The sequence below is a fragment of the Struthio camelus genome, chromosome 3 (genome assembly GCF_040807025.1).
Source record: "Struthio camelus isolate bStrCam1 chromosome 3, bStrCam1.hap1, whole genome shotgun sequence".
Taxonomy (NCBI): domain Eukaryota; kingdom Metazoa; phylum Chordata; class Aves; order Struthioniformes; family Struthionidae; genus Struthio; species Struthio camelus.
In genome coordinates, this window is record NC_090944.1 from 74,927,528 (window position 1) to 74,950,780 (window position 23,253).

General features: G+C 41.7%; 1 protein-coding gene and 1 long non-coding RNA gene across 19 annotated transcripts in view; one reads left to right on the forward strand and one right to left on the reverse strand.

The window, feature by feature from the left end:
• The window catches only part of NHSL1 (NHS like 1), a 197,495-nt gene that overhangs the window by 64,318 nt on the left and 109,924 nt on the right, over window positions 1-23,253 (reverse strand). For 2 of the 17 annotated variants that reach the window (XM_009688897.2, XM_068938479.1), the window contains exon 1: window positions 16,759-17,243. The exons of the other annotated variants lie outside the window; for them this stretch is intronic. In XM_009688897.2, the coding sequence (XP_009687192.2) occupies window positions 16,759-16,957 (199 nt within the window). In that variant the 5' untranslated portion in view covers window positions 16,958-17,243. Of the gene's footprint in view, window positions 1-16,758; window positions 17,244-23,253 lie in introns of those variants that run through there. 17 annotated transcript variants of the gene reach the window in all.
• On the forward strand, window positions 6,237-22,793 carry LOC138066756 (uncharacterized). Of its 2 annotated transcripts, XR_011140233.1 has the most exons (4): window positions 6,262-6,397; window positions 14,642-14,735; window positions 16,719-16,856; window positions 18,475-19,064. It is a non-coding gene; the product is annotated as an uncharacterized lncRNA (long non-coding RNA). The 2 variants fall into 2 exon arrangements; XR_011140234.1 differs by lacking the exon at window positions 16,719-16,856 and having other exon boundaries at window positions 6,237-6,397; window positions 18,475-22,793.

Here is a 23,253-nt window from a genome sequence, read left to right on the forward strand (position 1 = left end):
GGCGGTATTCTTCTGTTCAACCCTCATTCACAGCGTAATGCCCAGAACCTCTCCCCCGAGCCGCTGATCTGTTGAAGGAACTGAGGCTTTAAAAACCAAATGTTGAAAAGAGACATACTCGGGTTGTTCGCAAACACCTACTGCCAACAGGTCCAGCAGCAGCATCTATGGCAACTGTTAAGACAAGTTCCAAAACACTGCGCAGTTAATGACTTGGTGAATCAATGGTTTTCCTTAATACTACTGCTCATCAGCCTATGCAGATTTTTAATATAAAACTTGGAAAGTATCAAGTCAAAAAATTAAATACAGTAATAGTTGATCCATTCCTGCTCCCCACACAAATCAATAGGAATTTTACCATTTATTTTCATGAAGGAAAGATGAGTCCAAGACCCAAGTTCATGCAATGAATGATTTATCAAACTACTAACAGCTATATCATTGGCTCTGAATTTTAAATTGTAACACTTAACTATTTTATTCAGACAATGGAAAATCCCCCCATAAAACACATCTATAGCATTTGCGATGTTTGTGATGAAAAGGAGAGGAAAAACATACAACTGAACTGGGAATTGCACTGCGAGAACTATTTCAGTGAGTCTCCATTTAATAAGCCAAAGGGAAAGCAAAACTTTTGGAAAGAAGACATACTCAAATCAATCAAGTTAAATTAGTTTGCTTCTTGGAGACATAGAAGTCACTAGCTCAACACAAGTTTCACCCGTGCCGCTCTCCAGCGGCTCACAAAACGACGCAACGGGAAGAAGTCGGCAGGGCACTTGCTTGCAGCATGTCTGCAGGGACAATTTGCTGTGCGACATGCTCAGGATTACTCTCCCAGTCACCTCCCGCCCGTCCCCTCCAAACAGCTGCTGTTGCCACAGGGCAGCAGCTATCAGGCTAAAAGCAGAACATCCTCAGTCACATGTGCTGCACAGATGCATCTGCGTACCTGCAGCCAGAGCCTGAAGCAGACTAGCGTTAACAAGGCTCTGGATTTTAAAAGTTATATCATAACTTAATACTTGAGATTTTGTTGTTCAGCAAAGAAACGTTAGGCACCTGAAATAAGAAACCCCAAATCTGGCTGTGCTCCAGTTTTATTCCTGTTCCAGCCACCTTCACCCATTTGCTACTGCTGAAACGGAGTCGAACCCCCCTTCCACCCCTGCAGGCGACAGAAATAAATAATTTACGATTATAAGGGGTTCCTTCGTCCTTTCAGAGCCAATCGTGTCTGGCCACCTCCTGGCATTTTTCATGAGAACAAAAGTGCTCCCTCCACAAAGGCCCTCCGGAGTGGCGACACATCCAGCTGCCCTCCTGTCTTGAACCCAAGCCACTCACAATGGCTTCTTTCAAGACAACCTCGCTCTCGGTGAAGCACGATACTTCCCCGACTATGATGAAATTACAATTCATTAAACCTGGGATGAGGAAGAAGAGGAGGAGGAGGAGAGCGCAAGGGGGAGAGAGGACAAAGGAGGAAAAGTATTTAATCCCAAAGCTACCACGAAAGAAAAGAAGGACCTGTGCCCCGGTGAACTCGCGGGGGAACCGCGCACAAAGTCTGTCTCCACGTAGGCAATTAACCAAGCAGGTATTGCTTTAAAGCGAGTACCCCGACAGCTCCCTCATTTATTCGTGCTCATAAGGGATTACGGCTACAGATGCTGGGAAAGAGTTTGCATGGCGGGGGGAAGGGGGAAGGATAAGGAAGATGAGAAGGAGAAGCAGCACAGCCTAAACAAGACAGGAGAGAAAAGCAGCAGACTTTGATTGATCTGATGAGCCTATTTAGGTCATAGCACAATAAAGCTAATTCATTCCTTTGACAATTCAAAACATCTTTCCACAGATTCTCTCTCCCGCAAACAGATCACCAGAGAGAAAAGGGAAAGTTTTGGCAGAGCTGCATGCAGATAAAGCCACAATTTCTTTTGGTTAGAGCATCTCCTGACAAACACTTTGACTACAAACAGTAAAACAGATAGCATTTAGTGAGTGTGTAATCTTATTTAATGCTTTTTGTTTTAAATTACAGGGCACAAACCTTTTCTTTTGGCCATTGCAGTACCCTCAGCCACGGCACCATCAGTTCACAGAAGAATACTTTTGTCTGTCCATGAGAAGACTCTTAAAATTCCACCCAAAAATATTCTCATTTTAAACTCCAAACCAATCTTAACGACGCTAGGCTATGGCTTAGCCTGAAGACCCGATCAAAAGCTGCAATGGCTGCAGCAAATAAGCCACTTTGTACAAAAACTTGACTTGTATTTGCCCTAAGAGTGCATCGTAGATAAGATGATACTTTTCTGAATCAGTGACGTTTAAAATTATCACGCAGACAAACTCACGTTAAGTCTTCTCATTTATTCATTCTGTAGCGTGAAACCAATGCAACCAGATTACAAAAATTCCATTTCCAAACTTCTGTCCTATATCGTCTCCTAGTTCAGTTTGCAATTCCGTGTTCGGCAGCTGAGCATTTGTTGATCCCCACTAATATCGAATAGCCGTTTTAAACTAATCTTAGTCTGCATTCTCTTTACGGGACACGTTCCCCACTCATTTCACCTATTTAAAGGTCCCAGAAAGAATTTTTGTAGCATATCTCAATCTCCCCTCCCAACATTGCTCTTCAGGTTATTTTTATTTATATACAGATTATCCGAGTATGAGGAGTTCATAGATTTGCATTTTTTTCTTCTTTCTGCTGACTGTCTTAATATACTCAAGGGTGAGCTGCATTTAGTCCTCTAAGCTCTCATATGAGACATCAGCTCTTAAAATTGGGCCAGTCCATCCTCTAGTTTCCTAAGAATTTTTTGATCTATAAATGAAAAACGTTTAGATACTTACAATTTTTTCCCCATAAAATTACTTAGCTTTTAGTGCCAAAATCATATGCAAGGTTCTCTCTCAGTCCCACATAGCGAACTGAAAAAAATGCTTTGTTTCTTAGTTATAAACATCCAAAAATTTCCCCTTTATAGATTAGCTGTGCAACACAATAGGAAAATGGTAAGTGAAAGCTAAGGTTCACAAGTAATACATGAATTTCAGCAGTTTATGACATTTGGTGTTTTCCTTAAAACTCAAAGACTTTTAACAAAATCTGAAAGCTGGGCATGCTCCAGTTAAGTAGTGGCACAATCTGCCTTGAAAAACAATACTCTCCAACTAAAGTAAAGCACTGAATCCATGAAACAATCATCTAATATTGTGTTGTTGGAGGATTCAGTGATGAATTTTAAGCTCCTGAGGAAACAACTGAACCAAACATCACTACCAAAGCATTTCCAGAGCACGTCTTTGGCTGGCCAAGGGTGCACTCACCTGAGACATGATCAAGTACCAATAGATTCTAAAAACAAAATTTAAGCTGGCCTTTGCGTGGTCAGCACTTTCTCATTAGAACCTCTCGATAACGCCTTAAAAAATGAAAGGTTAGTCTAGCAAATTCATGCTGCTTAAGCAGTTGAACTTTCAAGATTTGTAATGTGGATGCTGACTTAGGGTGTTACCACCTGCTTGATTAGAAGAGTCAGAGATGCAAGCATCCTTGCTGTTAATCATACATAAGTAGCCGAAATCTCACAGTGTGCTGTGTTCAGGTAACATCCGCAGCTTAACAACTTTGATTCTTTTGCCTGCCAGAGAAATGCATCTAACACTGCTTAAATGCAACTGTGAAGAAGTTTAGTGCCCTGCCACTAAACAACTTCAGAATAGAGTTGTGAGCGCACCAACTACCGTGATTTTTAATAAAGTGACAATGGTTTTTGTTTAAAAAAAAAAAAAAAAAAAAAGGAGACGTCTCAAACAAACACAGGCGCTGCCATCTATCAAATGGTAAGAAAAGAAAACAAGGAAAAAAAAAAGATAAGACAGACAGAAAGAGAGATTCTCTCCTCTCCCTAATTAGGTCTGACATTTCCGCTTCCGTTTCCTGCCAGAAGTGGAAAGGAAAAGATTCCTACTTCTTTCTTGTTTTAGAAAAACTAGTTATCCCCTTCTTAAGAAAACAGAACAGTGAAGTTGTAATGTGACAAGGAGTTTAACATACACCATTTAAAAATGAAAGATGTTTTTGTCAAAGTGCCCAAAACAATAAACTCCTCACAAAACTCTAGGTGAATAAGGAAACCAAAACCAGAACGAAATTCTTACATACGTAACTTCCTAATACCTTCAACACCTGTTTTGCCAACGGACAGCACACAGGACTGAGCATTTACTCCATATTTTAATCGGAACAAATTCCTTAAAGATACTCGTTTTTAATCAGAAAAAAATGTCTCTTCTGCAATCTTTGGTTTACCCACTACGCACAAAATGTCAGCTACACAAAAGGCTTCGTAGGAGGAGTGCAAGTTTAAAACTTGACATGGCTACTGTTAATTTTAGAAATATTTCTTCCATTACTTTTACTACTTGGATTTGAAATCCATAGAAAGTGTACAACTCTAGCATCACCACCACCCCTTCAGCACTAAATGGATCACGTGCTATATAACCTGACATTACTTCTTCACAGTAACGTTTTTCAAGAGGTGAATTCTCACTTGAGGTCAACTGGAAATGCAAGTCTCCATTTAAAATTCAGATCAACACTGATCACACTAAACCTACCAAGACATTTTTAAAAGAGCTTCTAATGTATAATCTTGCCAATACGCTGTGACTTTGTGGCTTCCAACTCCCGAATGGAGACACCACGCAAACAAACGCGGAGACAATTACGCAGAGTCTAAAAAAATATTTATGTGCAGAAATACTATGGCTTTTCCAGCTTAGACAGTAAGCTTAAAACAATGAACTGTCTTGATAGACTCAGTCTTTCTTAAAAACATATCAGTATCTGTTACTAAAAAGACAATAAGAAAAAAGACAAAGAAATACTAGCTGTTTACTGCTACTAAGCAAAGAACTATAAACAAATCCTGGTGTCCTGAGATAGTTTATTAAACTATAGTGGGTCCCAGCAGCTCTATTTTTAAACTAAATGATCCAAATTAAACTTTCAGTTACAAATTTGTCCAGAGAGTGGTTAATCACTGACAGCTTCAACTCTTATAAATTGGAACCAGAGAGTATTTTGCATCACAAATTGTAGAGACAAGAGAGGGAGCTTAGTTTTAAAAACAATTTGGTCACAGCCCCCTGGAAGAGTCAGGTGAGAAGCCCTGGCGAGACGTTTCCAGCAGGCTCCCAGGGAAGGTCTGGTCCTGCAGGACATCTGATTTGAACGTAAGGAGGGAGGTGGGAGATCAGCGTGAACAGAGTTGACACCCTCAGGAAAGCACACCAATAACACCATGGCGCTGTTTTCCCCAGTTTTTTCTGCAAAATGTATCATACATGAAAAGCCCCTTGCTTTTTGCCCATCTTTAAGGATGATGATAAAAGCAGTTGTCGTCTTTGGCATCTTTTAGGGACACTGCAACCCAGCACTAAACAAATTTAAATCCCAGTTCATTAGAGTTGGATAAAATTGGCAGCTAACAATATCTCTCTACTTTAACACCATTCCAGAAATTATCTAGGCTGAGGCACACAATACCCAATCTACATTCGTGTTTTTAAACCGTGGCTGGTTTGAGTAAAATAATTCAGATTATAGCCATTAAAACTAGCTGAAACATTCCACAATCTCTGCTGTTCTACAGATAGCACACACCCTATTCCAGGCATAAAAAAATTAAAACACTGTATTCCCATAGCGTTGAAAACATTTCTTTTTAGGCCATACAGTTAGCATCCCCCTCTTCTTCTGTTAATTAAATTCAGCTAGGACAGGGTAGCATCACACACAGGAAAAGAAGTGGCACTCACCTTCAGCTACTGCACATAAAAGTGTCTTTGATGCTATTCAATTATTTAACCTAACATTGCTACCACCATCTGCTTGGGGACCTACTCACACTTTCCAAACAGCAGCTCACTGTCCCTGCCATCATGTTTACGAAAAACGTTTGACAAACAAAAGGACAGCCAGGCACATTAAAAATTGTTCCCGAAAACAACCCCAAAACCATGAGAGAGCATTCAATTAGAAGGGCTGTTAAACTTCTTTGGAGATGCCCCCCAAACACATGTTTAATTAGAACTCCCCAGCACACATCATGAAACAGCTGGAAAATGCACTTATGGAACTGTCCGTATTTTGGGGGCGTTGACAAACATACTCAGGGAGGAGTCTGACACTAGCACGAAAGGAAGTGAAAAAGCAGAGGAGCAAGACCGTGACTGCGGTGCACAAAACTTCACTGCTCTTAAGACTCCTTGTCAAAACGTTCAAAGTACAACAGACTAATGAAGAGCAGCGCTAAAGCGGAGTAGGAAGAGTCATACTGGAGGCATCCTAGTTTGGATCAGCAACCAGGTGAGTGTGGGATGAGACATTCAGGATGAGAAGAGTGTGGCCACGGACCCCACTCGAGTCACTGTCTGGGCACTAAAAGCAAAAAGAAGATATCACACTTGAATAATTGCCTCTAAACCACAACAGCTACAAGTTGTTTTCTCTCCTCCAGAAATTTAGTCTCGAGCAAGACCAGTTCACATTAATCTGATGAGGATAAGATCTCACTAGTAAACTAGATGTTTGCCAGTGTATTGACAAATAGTTTTCAAACAAAGGAAGAGCTACAACCTAGCAGCTACAAGCAGCACTTTGGGGAATTCTGCCTTTAAATTAATAATATTCAGACTACAGCATGTCAGCTGTGTCCAGGAGACATGTGGAGGCTGATTAAGTACAGTTCTGACTGTAGAAATGGCATCATGGGGCTTCATATTTATTCTCTGTCAATGACTCCAGGTAAAAATTGGTCAGTTTACAAGTAAGATGCTGTTTTTGTAACTGCTGTAACTGCAGGAGCTGCCTGCAACCCCAGACTCAAGCTGTGTCTATCCAGTTCACACAGCTTTTCCCCAATCCAGATCCTACTGCAGTGTATTGTAGCATCAATTGAGATATGATTGTGGTGAGTCATTTAAAGCATTTTTCTTATTAAAAACAAACAAACAAAAAAACCCCACCCCTCCACCCCCAAGATTACTGCTTAGACATAAGAGTTTCAGCATTATTGTTTTGGTTTGTACCCCATATTCTTAGAACAGGTTTGATCCAGCCTGCTTTTTAACTTCATATTACTTTTTTAACTGGACAATCCCCTTGTGCCTTCTTTTGCGCTTTCCAATACAATTTTGCAATTTGTATTTTTTAAATGTTTATGTTGTGCATTAATTAACACAAAGGATGCCCATTTTTTAAAAACTAGTATTAAATAAACTCGGTCCCAATCCCAACTCTTTTGAGAGATTTAGGAAACACAAACAAAATGCCATCTGTTGACAAAGAGGCGGGACTAAGCCTTTAATATCAAATAATTCTTAGGTTGCTTTAGAATATCCAAGTAGACAGATTTAATCAAACAACCATCTCAAGTTTTCTAAATCATTGCATGTTCCAGTTGCAGCCCCAGCCTCCTTTCACAGAAATAGATGTATTTCTATTTTACCCACTATTAACTCACAGCTTCTTTTCTAACAAATGAATGAGCTCCACTTAGTTCTTCCTCCACCCAAAACAGATGAGCCTTCATCAGCTTAAAGAAATCCCAGAACCGGGCTTCACTAACTTTCTTAAAGAGGTGTGCAGGAGGGGACAGAGGAAACATGCTGAAAGTAGATCTCAGTTTTTCTGCTTTAGTAAGTTCCCTTTGTACATATCACATTGCTTTTTCATACACACCCACACCCACATATATGCACACACCCACATGTGTATGCATGCATGTACAAGGGCCCACAACACAAGGAGAGCATGCAGCGAGCGGAGCCGAAGTCTGCTGTTCAGGAATAAGCAGAGTAGCAGGTACCTTTCCAGAGGGTCCCGATTACGAAATCACGCTCAGCAATGCCGTATTACACCTTTACCCTGATTTTCATTCCTGAAGCCCTTCCACGTAACGTGGCTGCAATATAATTAAGCTTTAAAAAGTGCACAAGGGATCCCATTCACTCCAATTACACTGAAACACATAGGACGCAGCTAGTGAAAATGTGGACAGGTGCAGACAGAAACTAGGCACTAAATACTGCCTGGTACAATTTTAAATTGTATCAGTAACAACTATGCAAAAGGTAAACTGCAGATGGGAAAACGTAGCCTGTAAAGGAAACACAGAGCAAAACATCCTCGCCGGTAAAAAGCAGAACGGAACTGAGGTTGACCGTTTCGTGTTAAATACTATTTAAATAACAGCGTAAAACATGTTAATATCGGAATGACAACAAGAGCTAAGTATAGTTCTTTCTTCCATTTTATTAACTTAACTTCGAAATGAAAACAGTTGCCATGGTGAAAAGCAAACGAGTAAGGAGCTACCGCTACCGGTGCCGGTGCCTGTCTGCTAGCAGGTACCTGCCAAGAGGCAAAAGACTGCCATCTACAGGGAGCCACCGCAGCACTCCCCAGTTTGCCCGCAAGTAAACAATCATGCTGAAGGATCTACTAGACCATGATAATTTAAGTCTGGGGGTGAAAGTCACCACTTGTGTACTCATAACCTACATTTTCTGCCCGACAAAACTGCTGTTTTCCTCCGATAGCGCCTCTTGTATTCACGCGGCATGAAAAAAAAAAAAAAAAGGAAGTACAGGCCAGCTTTACCAAGTCTCATTTTCACGGAGAACGTCATTGAGCATCCTAAGAGACAATCTGATGCTAGATACACGCTGTGATCGGTTTAGTACTGTTCGGGTTTTGCTGTAGGTATTTTGGACCGACTAGCCCAAAAATACCGAGGTTATTTTTCCACTATCTACCTCAGCAAGAAGGAAAACAACGCCATAAGAAGCCCAGTTCTGCTCAAGACTTACTGCTTTTACGTAAAAAGACATTGCTATAAACTTGCAGCAAAAACAGACAAAATGCAAAAATCAGCAAGCTCGGTACTCCTTTAGGCTCTCCTAGCATTGCTCCCGGGACAGACAATTCCAGGCAGAAAGGATGCCTCCATCAGTACAAAAAGCAGACAAAGGCAGACACCCATTTGCCAACCAGACTTTAATAAATGGCTTTAATAAATTACCAAACAAATTCAATGCTAGCTTGAGTACTACAGAACTGAATGAATACACAGTCATCACTCAAGGCATAAGCCTTTCAGCTCAAATTTCTCCCACTTTTAAATACAACTCATTTAGGAGGAAAAAGTTGCAATTTCTTCTAAAAATTGGATCACATTAACAAACTGCATGCACCCTCTCATTCTGGTATTTGTTCTCTGAAGACACCGCTCCGCTAGTTCATTTTCTCTTTACCACTGCTAAGCAGCCTTCACTGCATTCTCCACAGACTCCCATATGGTTAAAATGAATGCAGTAATTAATATGCAATTAATAAAATGGTGTGATCAACTGCTTTTGTTCATGGAAGCAGCTGGTCTGCATGTTAGAGCGTAATTAGACAAATTAAGATGTGCCACTTTTGTTTGCAGACGAACTGACAGCATCACTCATGCTTAAATGTCACTAAGCCTATTGGCATTTGGGATTTTTTTTTAAGCACATCTTTTTTATTAACACTTAAAGGTATTAATGAGCCCGATTCACTTAAAGGTGTCAGCGAGCCAGACTCACTGCCAGGCTGTAGTGACAGAAAGATGCAAGTCTGATACACCTCAAAAATGTTTGCATAAGCCAGCCAAGAGTTAATGAGAGAACCGGTCTGTTTGTCTCAAGGAGTCGGTGTGCTCTTACGCCAAGTATCACAGCCTCGGAGCGTTGCCGTACAAAGCAAGTGACTTTGGATTAGGGACAAAAGCAGATTTGATCTGTAACTGTGTACAAGGAAAGGTTTGAAAATCCTGAAGCGATCTGCAAAGGATCAGACAGTATGCATATTTTTCGATGGTTAGTCATCAGATTAGCTGAGGGAAACAACAGAGCATTACAAATCCTGTGTATTGCATTTTCAGTGCAGATACTATTTCCTTTAAAAGACACTTGCTTGACTTATGCTAGAGCAGCGCTCAAAGGAAAAGCAGCTTGAGGAAGAGCCCTGAGCTCTTCAGGAGCCGAGAGCTGCAGCAAAGCTGGGCGGCCAGCGCAGCACCCGGAGCCGCAGCCTCCTGCGAGGCCCCAGCCTCCGCCGGCCTGGCCTCCCGCCTGCACCCAGCGCCAGCACCCACCACCTCCCCGCGGCAGCGGGGAGGCCCTGTCACAGGTCCTTGCCACCCCGAGACCTCACAGCGCCACCTTGGCACTGCTTCCCATGGAGATCAGCTGGGAGAGCCAGACCCCTTCACTGCCCGGGGTGTCCTAAAGAGAGCCTGATGCCCCTCGAGAGCCTGTACCCCCCTTTTTTGTTTGCTCGTCACCAGCGGTGTAGCACACAGTTGCATGTTGTCCCTTTTGAGCACAACATACCAGCTATCATACCTCCCCCGTAAGTTTTATTATACCATTTAAACCATCGCATTACTACATCCCATGGGCTCTGCATAAACGGCAGGGTGGATTACCCAAATTCAAATCACGGCAGTACATGCCATACGCAAAGCACTGAACATAACACTTGAAAAAGAGAGTATTTGTAAGGCCATACACCATTGCATCTTTCCAAGGGGACAATGTTGGAGCAACTGTGTCTTCCTAATAGTGTGACAAAAGACTAGGAAAAGGCAGTTGGAAGAAATGGAGTTGGCACAGGAAAAATAAGGGAGTGGCAAGGAAGCCTTTCAAGATTTTTACTTTTTACTTAACAAGAAAAGACAAGTAACCAGCAGGATTTCTGCTGCAGGAGCGCTGCGAACGTGCCAAAGGCTGCGGGAGCCCTCTAACACCGCACGGTGCGCGGAGGCACACAGCCGTGCTTGGCCACTAGCAGCACGTGCTTGGAAGTCGCTGGTCTGCAGTCCTGGAAAATGGGCTCCAAAAGGGACAATATGGAAAACTGCCTGGCGAATCAGAGAATTTTCTATTCATACTCCTCTAGTACAAGGAAACACATTTCAGCTAGAAAACCTGGCTGCCTTTTATCACTTCATCTCAAAGAGCTGGCCTGCTTAGGGGGGGCCGAGGGAGGAAGGCTATATGAAACATGGCATAGTAAAGTGAATTCAGATTATGCTCCCATAATCTGCTTCTGATTGCTGTGTGACTCAATTAGCCAGATTGATAAAGGCAATCCTTAAAATGCTTGTGCTTTTTCTGTGGAGTTTAACATTCTCCTCATTGCGTTTCAGCTTTAATCTGATTCAAGTTCAATTTTCTTAAAGCACTCAAAACCACTTATTGACTACAGTTCTCTAGACTGAGCAACTCCGAGTAAGATCTGCAAACACACTGTTTCTATCATTCCTAAATTCCATGAGTTTTAATTAAATTAAGCACTGAAGAGCCTGATCATTCTATCATTAACTACCACCCGCAGCCACACGCTTTCAAATCTCCCGTTTCAGATGTGGATTTGCAGTTTTGTTGCTTCACCTTAATTACAATATATGCTCACTGCTCAAATTGCTGAAAATACTGCTCAAAAGATGTCTCTGAACTCTGTATTTGTTCCAGACTCCTCGAGACGCACTTGAGGGATGTTAATGAGTTCGGTATCAAAACTTCCCTGCCTGTTCCTTGTGTCCACCAGTGCCACATGCTGCTTCTTGTTTGATAGCAGTGAGTAGCCAGGCTACCAAAGCATTTTCTTTCAGCAAGGCAACACACCGAGGCCTTGCAACTCATGTTACTGATTCACTTTTTGTTAACTGTTTTACAACATCCCAACACCAATCTCTTCTTAGCAGCATATTCCAAGTTTATGTCTGCTGCGTTGCTTCTTTCCTCCCTCCCTTCACCCAAAACATTTTTGTGCATGACTTTCATAAGGGCTTATGAGTTGTACCACAACAGCTAAATTGTGCACGGAAGACCAAGAGCAGGGCTTCCATGTACCTGTCCAGAAAATGTCAGAAGTGGAAGCGGGGAGGCGGCTTCTGCACAGCAAATGCAGTGAACTTACCGCAAGCCAAGCCCCAAGTGCTGCATATGCACTGAAATACTCACCTGTGCATGCACAGTTATTATTAATCCAAGACTTGAAGCCGTTTCAGACGAGTGGACAAGTTCATTTGTTTTGCAAGGTTTTGGTAGCGTTTTTCGGCCAAGTGAATACAAATGCCAAGAAAACTTGGGCATGAGCTAAGCCCTCATTAAGAACAATGACAGAAGATGCTAGTGAAAAAACATTTTTTTTTTTTTTAAGTACATAAAAGTAACATTCAGATTACTGGCTTTGTTTGAAAACGAAAGAGTACGCATTAGCTGCTATGGTGCAAGCTAGATACATCGGAAAAAGCTGGGAACTAGGATAGCTATTTGTTTGCCTAAGGCTTTGTAAGTAGTAATTATGGCCATTCACGGAAAGAGACTGAGGCCTTCTGGCACTCGTGACATAAACGCCACAAAGGCTCGCTCAATACTTCGCCAGACCTAGGATTTAGAGAGATGCAAAGCAATTCAGTCTTTGTTTCATGGTGCTAAATGAGTAGGCAAAGAATGAATCTTTCTAGAGTCAGAAGTATTCCAGATTTTTTCCAAATAACATCGTTTAGTGGGGAAATTCAAATCTCATAGCTATGGGAACAGAAACCTGGGGGGGGAGGGCTTACATTTCTGAGGAGTGAATAATAAAAGATTCAATAATAAAAGATCTAACATCCTATTAGTTTAGAAATAGATCTAGTCATTATCCTTTCAAATTTCATATATTTTCACAAAATGCACATCACACACAGAGGTCAGAAAGAGAGCTTTACAGTGAAGACTGAGCTGTTGTCCTCAGAAAGGGTAATGAGTGAAAAGGAATAAAACATTCTTTCATGAGCTAGTGGGCAACAAAACACTGAGAAAAGTCCCAATAACAGCAGCTACTGTTTAACAAACATTAAAAGTAATCCAATAGTGCAGCTGGCCTCCTCCCAACTCTGCAAAACAAGGAAAAAAAATCCAAAATCATTACTAAAACTTCATTGTCATGAAAACCAGACTTGATGCAACAGCTTAGCTAGGTTAACAATAATGTATTACATCTTTAGCCTTTCCTAATTTGATAAGGCATGAAAAAGCAATGCTAAGCACAGGAGTACTCTAAACAGGAGGAGCTAACAGCCTCCAAAGGCAGCAGCCTTACCGACAGGCCCAGAAACCAATTCAGCGAACATAAGAACAGCAGCAACACCACCACCACCACCTTCCTGTTTCTGACAAACCCTGTCAGTTAGGACCTCATCCTAGCTTTTCTGCAGGAAAACCAGCTACCAAATACTGAACAACACTGAAGTCAGTCTGTAATCATAAATAAGCAAATGAGGATGACAGCGTCTTCAACACTGTAATACTGTTTTTCTTCCAGGCAGGAAGGCTGTTGAAAGATGTATTCCTGAACTGTGGCTGATTTCAGTCTCATATTTTGCAAGACACTTGTGAAAAAAGGCCGTGGACAGCACCACGGATGCTGAGATGAGGCCAAGCTAGTCGCACAGAACCTTCATTTCTCCGTACCACTAATCTGAGAGTTTTATTAGGCCACCTGACACAGCTGAAGAAGGGGGGGGGGGGAACCCTCAAGTGGTCACTTGATAGTCACAGCTGCAACACCGCAACACAAAAGATTCCTCAACTATTTTGCAGTAGAAACGCCGCAACGTGACGGCGAACGCCGGGGATTACTGCTGCAGAGCGCCTAGCTCCCCTCCCTCCGCAAAGGACGTCCCCCAACCCGCGAGAAAGTTCAGTCATCTGACTGTACTACGTTGTCAAACGACCACAGCACCACTGAAGGCATTTTCGACAGAGTAAACCAGTACTGTGAAACCGCTCGAAATGCGGTTCTCATGCCGCTCGATAAGGACCCCAAAGGGAGGCTTTTATCAACAGAGATAAAGCGCAGCCAATAATCACCTGCTGTGCTGCGCAGTTATCACTTAACCTGTTCCCAGAAAGCACTTCAGCTCTTAAACGCTTTTGTTCCCTAAAATAAACATTAACAGAATGTAAAAGCAACACAAGTCTCCCGCTCTCAAAGAGGGATAGTACCTGTCCAACAAATAACGCTTCTAACTTTAAAGGCTTCATTGTGTTTCCATTCTTCTTGTCCTATGGACTGAGAATGAATAAAAAGAAAAGGGAGTCAACAAGGCAAAACTGGCATACCAAACGCCCGCTTTCATACCACAGTGGGGCATCGTCATCGAAGCCCAAGCAGTTTTACTGAGGAAAGTCAGGGCAGTGAGCTCATACGGAAGGTTAACTGACATTTCCATTTAGAGGATTCAACATAAAAATATAGAAACGTCGATGGTTCATAATGTGAAAAGAACAAATAACAAGAATGGGATCATATCAGACATCACTGAAATTCAACATAAAGAAACCAACAATACATTCAGTCTGAAACATAAAAGTTTATTGCTGGGGGCAGAAATTACTTTATGATCTCTAGCAGATCACAAGCCAAACAATTCAATTGCTTATGTGTGCGCTACATTATAATTCAACAGAATTAAACCCATGGGTAATTTTTCAAAATACTAATTGAAGGTAATTCTCTCTTCACTAGGAATATGTTTAAACGACAACAAAAAATGAATGACCCTGAGCAGGAAGAACAGATGCTCCCACTGCACATCCAGGAGCTAAGTCGCACAATTCAGGTATGCTAAAACTTCACAGGTAATTCTTTCCCCAGCTCTTTACATAACGTCAGTTCATAATTCAGACTTTGTTAGGTTCTCCTCCAGTCACAAGAACAAACTAAACAGTGCCTCCAAGTGACTCAGCTGATTAAAAGCAAAAAAATCCCCCAAACCACGTGTTTCACAGCTTCCAAACTTTTTAAAGGCAAAAACGATCTAAGACTATCTGTATATATTTAATATCTCTTTCTAATATTGTAATAACATAAGTATTCTCCAAAATATGGCTCCATTCCCCAACTCCTCTCTCCCCCTACTTGTTTTCTGAAGAGTTTTATAATTTATACTCAAACAGATGCTAGAAAGGGGAAGAAAAAATCCTTTCCTCATACATAGCACAAACAGAAAGAGGAGACAGGCTGCAGGTAGCGACCAGGGCTTTCCGAGCACTCTGCTTAGCCCCTTTTCTCATATACTGAGCAAGCAGAGCAGCTGTTGCAGTCGCCCGAGGCCCGCTGCAGGAGAAACCTCCGAGGGGGCTAAAAGAAGCGGCTCTGAGGGCAGAGCGGACAACCTAGCCTGTGAGTTTCAGAAAGGACCTAAAACGTCATACAGCAAGAGCGACAAGAGTGTTTTCCCAAGGCTGCTCGCAGCAGAGCAGAGCTGCACTCCCTTCCACGAGACCGGCTCCGGAGCTGGTTCCCAGGACTTTCCAGCAGCCACACGCGCTCTAATCAGCCACAGCCCATCAGGTTTTTTTCCCTCCCAGTTCCTACCTTATAGAGGCTTTGTAATTTTACACAAAAGAAGTATTTTAATCCCCCTCTCTGAATAAGCCAGAATTGGCCCGGTGCTGCAAAATACAAAAATTCAACAGATGAGCCGACCAAAAGAGTGAGCGTGGCGTTTCCTTCCCTGCACTTCAGGAATTACTCCCTCTTGCAAAGGCCCAGAACGCCCCTGTGGTAAATGACACTCCTTCTACAGGACAGGGGACATCAAACAAAACCTGCTCAGCACTAGATGAAGAATACTATAATCCAGACAATAGAGAGAGATGGAGTTTCACTAATCAGTGTTAGGGCTGCGCAGATAGAAGGCGATGTTTCCATTGCTGGTAGTAACCAGATATTATCAGATCATCTACATGAGAGCAATGAGGAAAATAAAATCAATACAGTTGCAAATTATTAAGGCTTCTTTTTTTTTTTTTTAAACATCTAGTGCAAGACAGGCAGCTGGCTTTGGCAGGAAAAGCTTTATCTGGTGAAATTTATCCCCCCAGCGCCCTTCAACACACTTTTTCTGAGCAACTATTCCATAAGCAGCTGGGTGCCCCTGCTTAGATGCTTTAAAAAAAAAAAAAAGGAAGGCAAGCAATGAGGTGCTGAAGACAAAACAGCTGAATATTACCACCCTTTGTCCTATTCTTCTCCACCTGTATTTGCTAATGAGACTTGAAAGGATACAGATTTTAAACAAACAAACAAAGACAGACTCAACACAATTCAGAGAGATAATAGCCTTAGACCTAAGGTTATTCAAAAGGGGATTTCTTTAAAATTAATACTCAACTGCATTAAAAATCTCTGAGTCTGTTAGACCTTTTGCTCATTTTTCCTGACCTTTTCATCCACTGATTGCTTCTATGGTTTTCAATTAGAGTGCCATGTCAACAGCTCCACTCCTCTAAAACAGTAATTTTGCTGAAAAGCAGCATTATTGAACTGAAAGCCCAAGACCTCTCAAACACAGCCATATCACAAGCACAAAGACAGTGTCATGCTGTATTAACTTAACAGTCCCACGGGATACAATATTTATGTGTGCTCTTCTGAAACAGAAGCACCTTTTTTGATGAGAAAATTCTTTATCCTCCAAAAAGAATAAAGAAAAATATGAATACTTTCCTCATTAATAAATCCGTTTTGCTAAACTATATTCAAAAATATACTTATTTCCACCTCACCGTCCTTTTTCTCCTTAACAATGAAAACACAGCGCTGAACCGCCGAAACGAGACGGACGCGACCTTTCTTACTTGGCCAGAAGGAGTTGTCATCTTTGCTCAGCAACTTTTTCTTGAGGCGCCCGGGCAGCTTGGTATGACCATTTCCCATTTTGCCGGAATACAGCGGGGTGAGTTCCTCTTCGTCATCGTTGCCGCCGGCCTGCCACTTGCTCCTGCTCAGGCACCCGACCATGGGGTCTGCGGGCAGGCAGCGCGCGTAGGCAATCATTGCGGGATGCTGCTCCCGAGGATGGCCCTACTGTCCCCCAGTGGCTACTTGGGAGCAGAAGGGAGTGGCCTGCTTACAACCCTGGAGCGGACGCATTCAAAAGATAACGAAGGAAAAGATTTTCTGCCTCCTCTAGGCAAGCTAGCTTATTTGGTTATTTTGCAAACTGTTTTGGACTGTACTGGAGGGGGAGGAAAAAAAAAAAAAATCTGATGAAACAGTTTGCTCCAGCTGCGAGATTCACTGCTCCTGCCCTGCTGCTAGCCCGCATCTCACAGCGAAGAACAGGAAATTATCGGCTGCGCAGAGCTGTGAAACAGTCGTCTGCCACAGATTTCAAACTTCTTCCTTCCTGCTCCTGCTGAAGTCTGTTGCTTCTCTTAAGCTTTATCCTTTAGCCCTGATTATTCACCACCCTCAGAACAACAGTTACTACGGCCATACCCAGATGGCCATATCCGAGAAGCTTTTTTAAAGCTAACTTACTATAATCGCTATGACATTAACAGCTCCAGCATCATAACTTGGCAGGAATCTGCCATGAATAAGAACATTTAAATTCTTCCAGAACGTAAAAGCAGAAAAAAAATACAGGATAAAGAAAAAAGAACAAAGCATTCAGATATCAGGACTAGGACTGTCCTGAAAGGATATTCCCTTTCTGAGTCAGAATCACAATATTTGTTACCAAAGTAAGAAGGTATCTTCCAGCTTAGACTACAATTGTATTTATGATGAATATTAAGAACAAGCACTTATATCAGTTTGCAATCAGTCAGTACTGCATAAGCAAATGAATCCTCACACGGCCTCGAGAAGATAGGTATTGCTCCTATTTAAAGATAAAGAGACTGTTTCGAAGGGTTTTGGTGACTTGCCCGCACAGTGGAACAGCCAGGATTAGAATTTAGCTGTTCTCAACGTTTCAGCCTCACGTTCAGCCCCTTAGTTCAGGCCACCGCTCCCGAACACGGCAGTACTAAGGAAGCTTCCATACCGGCAACTGCATCAACACTGATCTCATGTCCGCTGTACGATTTTTCTTCAGGGAAGGGTGCCCTTGTGGCTGCAATGGCCCTGTGAGATAGGGACAGCAAGGAAAGCAGCACTGACAGACACGCACCCCGCACAAACATTCATCTGCAACGCTTTTTTTTTTTTTTTTTTTTTTTTTTTTAAAAGTGCTTCTTCACTTTATATTGTTTGAAAGGTAACAGAAGGGGATGTTTACTTTCAAAAACCATGAAGTTACCAAAATCCCAACTGAAGTACAACTAGCGCAGCCCAGTTCTTAGACTGCTTCCTTAACCCTCGTCCACAGATGCTTTGGTCATATGCCTTGCCATTCAAGAAAGCAATTCCTCTGTAAGTAGAAGCATGACGGTGTCAGGGAAGCATTTATATATTTTAGAAAATGCTTTTTCTGCTATTTGGCTGATTTCTACAGTAAACTTTTGGGCAGAAACTCACTGTAAAGAAAAGTTTACATGCACATTTTTTCTTTCGCCCCTACACAGGCTTGGCACCTGCTGCTGCTGCATCCCCAGGCGGAGCCCAGGGAACCGTGCATACACCAGCAGACTCCAACGCACTGCACCAGCGGGGCATCAGGAGTCAAACAGGCAAAAGACAAAGCACAACCCTCCACGAAAACTGACTCTGAGTGCTTGCAGAACATAGAAAGTCAGCAAGAAACTGGCGTGTTTGGTGTCTGCCTTCTGCTTAACGTTCTAGCTCTTTGCGCAGAGATCTGAGCAATTAATTTTCACTATATGGTGTTTTATACACACCTCACATGGTTGAATCTCAGAAAACCTGCAGACAACTGAAAACGGGTCTTAGAATGAAAAGGGGCAAATAGCTTTAATAAATAGGAATGAAACCAGCCCTGTCTATATTTAACATTTTTTGACAAATGGCTATTTCAAGAATCTTTAAAAATATGGACAGAACAGAGAAAATGCAACAATAGTGTGGACGATCGCTGTCATCACAGCTAGTTCTTCTGTACACACAGAAGAAACTCATAGTGAAGAACTGAATGCTGGTACCACGGTGTTTGTGGCGAATACAAATTTACAAAGCCCCGTAAATTCACTCATCAGACTACGAGACAGACAAACTGTGACTAACACTAGCTCAGTTCAACTCACTCATCAAGCACACTCGTATTCTTGTGTCTGCCTGAATAAATTAGTGTCTAGACAGTTTTCCTAAGTGGAATGAAGCTCTGAGAACGCTGTTAGTTACCTAGTTCATAAGCAGTCCATATTAAAGTACCCCAAATGGAACAGTATCTCTATAACTCACTGCTCTACCCACTGTGCCTGCTGTCTCGCCCTTTTCTTTCCCTGGGATTACAAAGGTCTCAGGAAGAGTCATTCTATAAAAAAAATACACAAAACTTCTAAAAATTAATAGTCTATTTACAAAGAGTGCATTGGTTTTCGTATCTCCCCTAGAAGGCTTGCAGACAGAAACAATATCCTTTATTAGACAAGAATACAACTAGAATTTGTATTATACTTTTTATTTTAATGACTTAAGTTATGTTACCAAGTTATATTTCAAAAGGGTATCAACTGATATTTGCTTACAGTCATATCTCCTTGCAATTATAATATAAAGCTCAGGTACAGGAATACACATGAAAACAATACATGTAACATGCAATGGGAACACAGAAGCAAGGAGATACGGGAAATGGACAAAATTCAGTGTTTAGTAAACTCAGACGTGCCCAAACACTTAACAAGATCACAAAGGATAACGCATTGGCCTGGAGACCCAATAACATTTAGCATGCACTTCTCTAGACTACAGACATATTCAATTAGCCAGGTTTTCAATGTGCACTCATGAAGTAAGGCCGATACACGATAATGGGATCAGGGCCGAAATCCAGTTTAACAAGTATATTTACCATATGGTAGGCATTAATGTCCACACAATTTTTTTATTTTTTTTTTTTACTTAAAGAATAAATCTGTTCTTCCCTGAAGCCTGAAAGACCTTGGTTAACGTGTACGATGTAGGTTTTAAGGATGATTATGATCTCAGTTATTAGCAAACATGAAATCAGGAAGGGTAGGAACAGAATGCACCATTTCACGTAAGCAAGGCATTTTATACGTTGCCAGTTGTACCCATTTCCCTCTTCAAGTCTCCCCAAAACTCCTGGAAAAAGGTACAGTTATTTTACGCTGTGGCTATATGGAGGAATAATCTCTCCAGCTTTGATAAATCCAAAATTTCATCCAAAGTCTTACCATAAAACTTCTGATTAAACTTCATATTATTCTACTGCAGCTCTCATGCTGTTTTATTTTTTAAGCACACAAAAGCGAGGCTGTTCATTTTCCTTGTGACGTGTAATTTATATAAATGATTTCCCCAAAATAACGTTTTGTTTCCTTTTTATCCCTTTTAAAAATTGAACTACTAGTAATGCACGTATGAATGTTCTGAGCAGACAGTTAGACATGCATATTCATCTTTTTATCAGCACACATCATTTCTGCTTCACAGTCAGGCTCTATTAGGGAGAGCTTGAATAATTAGGGAGAAGATTGATTACATTATACTGGAAACAACATTAGGTCTAAAGAAAAAAGGGACTGTGAAGAGTTTGACAGACTCCTGAAAGTGCAACCAACTAGTGATTACAAGAAATGAAATAAAAGTGCAACCAAAGAAAACATCAGCCCCTGCTGTGCATATATGCTCTTGAGATCTAAAAATAGCAATGATACTGATGACACATTACACATAGACGCATATACAAAGCATACGGAATATGCATTATGGAAACACAGGGGATTTAGAAGCGTAAAGTAGGGCCACGTCAGTCCTACGTTGCTATCAGCATAAACTTTATGAATATGCTAAATAAGAAATTCTACCATCAGGCTTTAGGTACAATATGTAGATCCCCTGGATAGAAGAAAAATGGAAACATAAACAATAAAATAAAATAAAATGACACTTCTATGAACACTTATGCACAATGCAACGAAAACACCAAAAGTAGTAATCACTACTGCAAGCACAACAGCCACATCTGAAATTAAAAGGGAGCTTATAGAAATCCACAGGGATAAACTTTGCCCTCATTAGACAGCGCTTCTATTTTTAACAGGGACGGGCTGATACGTTCCGGGAGGGGTTTCTCGCTTTTTGCCTGATCGGCTGGAGGTTGTAAATAGTAATCACAGTTATTTTAAAAACACATATATGTGCACACACACACACATATATGTATATATACATATGTGTATATACACACACACACACACACACTCCTGATACACTAAGCATATTTTCTCAGAGCCATGTAACGTTAACTAAGCCGCCCAGAGATGCTCTCAGACAGGAAGCGGAAGCATCCTCACTTTGCAGAGGGACAGCTTGAAACATGGAAGAAGGCAGAGGTGCCCAAGGTCGGGGATACCCCAGCACCCCCAGGAGTGGCCAGGCTGCCTTTGGGAGCTTCTCCCCTGCAGACCCAAGCGTGGACCTTGCCCTTTTCTCACGCGTTGCTTTAACGCATCCTAAGTCATGTTCATTAAAGAAACAAACAGCAGACAAAAGCTAAAACACTTCAAAACCAAGGAAAAAAACCTCAAGTTATTGTAATTCACTTTTTTCTTTTAATCCAAAGATGAATATCTCAAACAGGAAGCTAGCAGGATGTATCAGCTTTACAGTTCTTCAAGTAAGGCAAACAGCCGAACAGCTCCTACAATGCCAGGAGACATCAATGGGCAGGGAAGATGAAAGGGGCCGGGGAGCGGCTGCAGGCCCCGCAGCCAGGGCACGCTCAGAGCCTCGCGCTGCTTCAAAAAGCTCTCCCACCCCCCGTGATCGCATTCACATTCGCTAGTTAGCTCCATCCCCTAACTACTTTCACGGAACTATTTTTATCGTGCTCGTGATTACACCCATCAAGCTTTTAACTGTTTTTTTCTTCAAAGGAGTGAGCAATAACGTGTATATACACCCAAAAGAGCTTGAATGGCATGACAATCAAAAATGAACAATAAAAGAATCAAACATGTTTTGTAAGAAGCCAGTTGCTGGCAGTTTTGTGCGTAACAAACAGGATACGAACCCAGGAAGGTAAGGGCGCTTGCCTAACTTAATTCCTGGTATCCAAATAGTCAGCTGTGTATTAAAAGTGTCGTTCTTTGGCAAACCGCAGCACCCTGCAGGGAGACTGAATTTGCAAACCTATCAATAGAGCAGGCACCCATAAAACCTTGACACAACAAAAATAACAACAATTCAAAGTAAAAACAAATGAAAAGGAATATGAGGAATCAATGCTCTGGTGGAAACCAAAAAAATCCTTTAAAAACCCCTCCTGAATTAAGTTTCTTGCTTTCTTGCACTCTCTAATAACTATATCCATATTACCAAAACAACTCCTCTGGTTTCATATTCACTTTAAGTTCAGAACTGACACCCTTCCTCTTAAAACCATACAGAGATTGCTGCAGATGCTTTTTGTACCTTTGCTTCTATCAACAGCCTTTTCAGTCTCTTCATATACAAATCTCCTGTACTTACAATGTGAGAGTCTTTACTCACAATCTGGAGCAGCCTTCCCACATCTCCCTGCTTCATCAGCTCTAAATATACCCATTACCCTCTCTTTTATCTCTTAATTTCATTTTTCCTTTGCTGTTATGCAATGTAACTGTTTTCTGTAATTATTTTTAATCCAATAACTATTTTGATATAGAGCACATACAAAAGACACCAGAGGAGAAAAACATACTTTGCATTACATTGTTCGCAGTCCCTGAGCATTGAAAAATACACTTATCTATTCTAATTATTCGTCTTTACTTCCAATTAGAAAGCCTTCTTCGAAGCAACAATGTCATATGTTTGATATTAAATCTTGATCGCTGCTCTGGAATATTTTATTTAAACAAGAAAGCAAATAAAGGCAGCTGTGTAAGCAGCAGGTAAATGAGAAAAAATCTTTCGGCGCTTTTCCATTTCAGCTCTGTCACCGTGCAAAAACAAGGCCTTTGCTAAGATAAAGCATTTTGACTGTGAACCAGACTGCTTGAGGGAAGGGGGGCAGGGGAGCAAAATACATGCAGCAGAGAAGACAGGATCCTTAGAGGGACGGAAGCAATTTGACTATTGCTCTAACGAGGCGTTATTACTGGCGGGGTGGCTAAAACAGAAGCTATTATTGCTGCCTTATCTCAGGGGCTAGGTCCTGCACAGCTGCTGCTGCAAACATGGAGCAAAAGCTGATCTGCTGGGGGCGGGGGGGAAGG